At 40.0% G+C, this 5327-nt stretch overlaps 1 protein-coding gene across 1 annotated transcript; it reads left to right on the top strand.

The window, feature by feature from the left end:
* Nucleotides 1–278: 278 nt before the first annotated feature.
* Nucleotides 279–4896, top strand: LOC149819895 (serine/arginine-rich splicing factor RS31-like). Its single transcript, XM_089982880.1, has 6 exons — nt 279–382; nt 1324–1460; nt 3406–3518; nt 3601–3836; nt 4307–4558; nt 4669–4896. Exons 1-6 carry the CDS (start codon nt 330–332, stop codon nt 4697–4699), a joined length of 822 nt encoding a protein of 273 aa, XP_089839006.1. The 5' UTR covers nt 279–329; the 3' UTR covers nt 4700–4896.
* Nucleotides 4897–5327: the final 431 nt, after the last annotated feature.

Here is a 5327-nt window from a genome sequence, read left to right as displayed (position 1 = left end):
GAATTAGATTGGGTCTGGCATGGGTGAGTCTTAAGTTTAGATTCAATTTGGAATCAAGTCTGATAAGACCCAACCCGTCACACCCCTAATTTACCCCACAAGGCTACAAATGAGTTGGATCCAATCCGGATCTAATTATCGTCCCCACCCCTTACAAAGCACGCAACCCAACCGTACCCGAACTCAAAAGTCCGAATCTATTTAGTTCTAATCTTGATCCGTACAAACCCTAACCGTTAAAAAAATTGGATCCCACCGTCAAATTTGGTGGATTGAGGCGTCAACCGATCTCTCTCTCTCTCTCTCTTGCACTTTAAAAAAGAACGTTCATGTTCTTGTGGGTTTCTTGTTCGTCCGATTTCTTGGTCCCGAAGCAACTCAGGTACGCCCTCTGTGTGTGTGTGTGTTTTTGGGGGGGTGGGGGTGGGGGGGCGGTGGAAGGTTTGTTGTGGTAGTGCGAAGAGTAATTGCTGTACTCGGTTTATTCTGTCTAGGAAAATATTTTTGTTGTTCAACTACTTCTCATCTCTATGGTTTCTGGATGTAATTTGGATTTTGATGCTCTTCCTTTTGTTTCCCCCCCTTTTTGTGGTTAATTTTCTTTTTTTTCGTTCCCCCTTGTCCCCTTTCTGGTTTCCTTCGGTCACTCCTTTGAGTTTGCGGTGTTGATTCTGAGATCTAGGGTTTTGCGGCATCATTCGCGCCACCACCACCGTTTCCGATCATCATATGCTCAGATCCTTTGATTGGATCCGGGGATCTACGGTTTTCATCGCCATCATATTCATCGTCGACTTCACGATGATGGTCGCGATTACAATCATGATTTCTTTGCTAGATTGATGGCTTGTACATCGTCGCGCATCGTTTTTTTCTTTATGTGTATATTTTGGTCTGCAAATTCTTCATGGGGAGGGTGATGTTTGGCCTTGCAACATTGCCGTCGTTATCGTCACCACTACCACCACTCCTCGACCATTATCACTACCTTGGTTTCTTAGTGTCACATTTAGAGTTTTTTTGCTCACCATTCAAGAGCCCCCTTTTGTACTCCTGCGTTTTCAAGTAGATCAGATCGAAATTTTGGGTAGTTTTCCCTAGAAGTCGCGGTCTTCTTTAACAGCTCGTTTTCTATTTGTGTTTTTGGTCCTTTATTTTCATTGTTGCTATTATCATCAATTTTGTTTATTGGCGCATTATATCATCACCATCATAGTGTCTTGTGTTTAAGGGTAGGATTAGGCAATATCTTTGATATGTTTTCTAATGATAAATCCATTATGTTCTTTTATTTATTGCATTCTTTTGGCCCTTGGTTGTTAGGGGTTGTGGACACCAATTTGGGATATCAAGGATGCAGCCTCTGTTCTGCGGCAATCTTGAGTATGACATTCGCCAATCTGAACTGGAGAGGCTATTCTCCAAATATGGGAGGGTTGATCGTGTTGACATGAAATCTGGTATTTTTTGTTGTTCACTGCTTCAGCAGTTTCCTGCAATGCTATTTCTCTCCCCTACAAGATTTCAGCTTTTGTTTGCTTCTGGGTTATGCACATAACATTTTGCAACTTAGTGAAATTTTACCAATGATTTAATTTCCACTCAAGAAGAGGGAACACGGAACGTGTATCTTGCAGTTTAAACGACATAGCAATGGGTCTATGGTATCTGTGATGAGTATGCAGCCTTGATTATTGATTTTCTTTCTCCATGAAGATTACATTTGCATGGGGTCAATGCCATTACTGCACACTGTATAGTGTATTCTACTAAATCATGGTTTTTATTGCCAAAGACGATAACATCACTTATTTGCTACCTCAAAAAAATGGCTTTTTTGTCCGGTAAAGATATCCATAAGCAGAGGTAATTTGGTAGTTTTATGGTTATTGAAATACCAAAAGTGTGGAAATGGTGTCATTGTGATAGATTTGTGTTAGGATGGTGAAAAACCATCATCGTGGGGCCCCTATATAACTCATACATGGGTGAAGCATATAGAGTTCATGCTGCCACTTTTTCTTTGTACTGCTGGTGAAATATTGGACATCAGTTTTGTCTTTGAAGTTTATGGAGAAGTCCATGAGTTAATAAGTCTGGAAACAGCCGTCCACTGTAGTGTGGTGTCCAAGTTTTTTTAATATGACATCTTCAACATGGTAGAATATGATGTTAAATCATTATCTATGACTAAAGCTAGGATTAGTGTGTTTCCACCCTTGGTTTTTATCTCAAAATATTCATGGAGAATTTCACAGGCTGGTTTTGGTATCCACTGCTAACAGACACAGTCCAAGAATATATGTATTACAGTTATTGCGTCCAGTTTGGTGTTGTACTTTCTGTCTACTAATTGCAACAATTTTAAGTCATTTTTGCATTTGTCCCTTCCCATGATTTGGTTGTTTCATTTATATACGTTATTGATCTCTTCATCATTTTTCTCTATTCTTGTATGGGTGCTTCCTTGATCTGTTAACTGGGCTGTTTAAAGCATTTGTCTGTGTTGAAAATGATCAGTGGATTTTTTTTTGTTGGTCCATGCTATTGGGAGAGACCCATATTTATTATGATCTCTTCTCCAACAGTAAGCTTGTTTCTACAAATATTGGCAGTTTAAGATGCGAGTCATGTATGATGAATTGCCTGTTCATGTTTTGATTTTAAAGTGAGTGCCTTTAGGAGTGTATTGAGTTGCAAGAATACAAAATTCTTTTTGTAACAATCAAGCTGATAAAGATGATTGGTGATTTTACATTTTAGCACAGCGAGTGTGTCTGTCACACGGAGGAGATTGCATAAGCTGCACTGTGTGTCTTCTTTGTGGTAAAGAATGACATCTGATTAGAGCACTATTACAGTTGCTTGAGCAGGACCTCCCATATTTAAATGTTTTTTTTGTCGCAGGAACAGTTATTGGTCACTTACCTCTCTCTGAGTATATCAACTTCCATGCAAAACCTTCCATACCAGAGCAATTTATCCTTCCTGCGAGCACATCAGCTTCTTACACTCACAACTGCCATTCTACACTATCCTCACATGATAATCCATTGTCTATCTTTTGTACGACTGCATTACGTAGATATGACATTTTGCAAGTATGAGGAATCCAATAATCATGCCTACCGTGTGCTTGCTTCATGAATGGGGAAGCCTGTGCAGCAATGAGCTCACATTGGATTTAACTTTTATGCTATCATTTAGTTCATCCCAAAGCCTCCATACTTGATATCCTTTTGTCCTTCAGGCCTTCTTATGCCTATCAGGTGTTGTATACTTCTTTTTTCAACTTTGCAGGAATAAAATGGTTCCTGATTAGGCTATCAAACTGGATCATGTCTACTGAATAGATCATTTTATGTACTGGTGATGCTCTCTCTAACAATCCTTTTCTCAACACAGGATTTGCATTCATTTATTTTGATGATGAACGTGATGCTGAGGATGCTATTCGGGGTCTTGATGACACACCATTTGGTTATCATAGGCGTCGGATATCTGTGGAGTGGGCGAGGGTAACTATCTTGATTATCTATCCTCTCCATTTTATGTTCAATATGGCTTAGTTCATTTATATCTTATATAATTAATTTTCAGCAAGGTGAGAGGGGCCGGCATCGTGAGGACTCTGGTCTCACAGGTGCAAACATGAGGCCTGCTAAAACGCTCTTTGTGATTAACTTTGATCCTATCAATACAAGAGTTCGGGATCTTGAAAGGCATTTTGAGCCTTATGGAAAGGTCTTGCATGTGCGGATTCGGAAGAACTTTGCATTTGTGCAGTTTGAGACACAAGAAGATGCTACCAAAGCCTTGGAGGCAACCAATGGGAGGTACTTGGCCTTGCAAATTCTTTTTGGTGTGATGTTTCACTGTTGCTTTGTTAATTACTATTCCAACACAAAAATGTTATATAATTCTTATGGTTTGATTGATAGGTATTGTAGATTGATATCCTGATCAGTAGGTCACAAACTGAGATTTCAAGCACCCAAGTTTTTCTATTGCCTATCACATTACCTAATTTTGGCAACTTAGTTACCACTATTGTTTTCCATTTATTTAAAGTTTGGATGTTCATCTGTTTTCTGAATTTGCCCTCCCTTGGTTTACATATACTTTTTGCACTTCCCTTGTTATCCTGCAATGAGTGTCATATCTTCACCATAAAAAGCTGCTGTTTCTATTTTATTTTTGAGAACTGCAGTTGTTTGAAACATTTTTACTGCGATTATAATTTCTTGTCTTCCTGAAACTCTGTAATGCTTTTTTCTTAGTTCTTTCTTCATGTTTTGGACTCCAGCAAAATATTTGACCGCGTGATCTCAGTTGAATATGCACTAAGAGATGACAGCAAAAGCGATGACAGGCGGGACAGCCCCAGAAGAGATGGTTATGGGAGGCGCGATAGCGCATCTTATGGTCGCTCTCCCAGCCCAGGTTATAGAAAACGGCCAAGCCCTGACTACGGCAGGGGGCATAGCCCAGTCTATGACAGATACAACGGGCCAGTTTATGATAGAAACAGAAGCCCTGATTACGGCAGACATCGCAGGTAAGGGATCCCCTTTCTCTGTTTGTTGTTATTGGTTTCTCATTTGCAAACCATGGTTTTGCTTAGCAGAATGCTTACTATTGGCTTTCTGTATGATTTTATTGCTACAGTCGATCGCCTATCCGAAGGTCCAGGACCTAGAGTTCATCAAGGTCAGGTGGAACGTGTGCTGGTTTTTCTTCAAGTTACTACTGGTCTAAATTCAACCTTTTCTTCACTTACTGTTCTAGACTTGTAGTGTGTAAAAATCTAATCATCAGTAGAGTGTGTTTTGTTTAATCTTTTAGTCTCCTTTTAACCTTTCCTGGATAATCTAAGTCATGCCATTCTCGGGAAAACGTTGAGAATTGGTTACCATACTTGTGCATGGTTTGGTGGAAGAAAGCGAACCTCTCACTCTCTCTCTGTGTTGTGATTCTTTAGTGCTTATTATAGGGATGTGGTTTCTTCCCAAAATTCTCATTCGCTGCCTCAGTCCACACTGAGGCCCATAAGTGTCACAATGGGCGTGTATTTTCTAAGTCCCATACATAGTTCTACTGGGCTTGGGTGTTAAGAGTTCATTGGTGTTGAAAATGGTTGATCGATGGTGCATCTGACTGATATCCATGGTATCGTCTTTTTAGGGTTCATTGCTGTTGAAAGTGGTTGATGGTAGACAAATGGTGCGCCTGATATCCACGGTATTGTTTGCTCAAAGAGCAACTGAAGTTTGCCCTCTGCTGATGGTTGTGTGCATCTATAGCGTTTGTTGGTGTTGAGTGAGTTG

This window comes from Nuphar pumila, chromosome 12 (assembly GCF_984573655.1).
Source record: "Nuphar pumila chromosome 12, dmNupPumi1.hap1.1, whole genome shotgun sequence".
Taxonomy (NCBI): Eukaryota; Viridiplantae; Streptophyta; class Magnoliopsida; order Nymphaeales; family Nymphaeaceae; genus Nuphar; species Nuphar pumila.
Note: the sequence above shows the minus strand (reverse complement) of the source record. Positions and strands in the feature narration are given on the sequence as shown.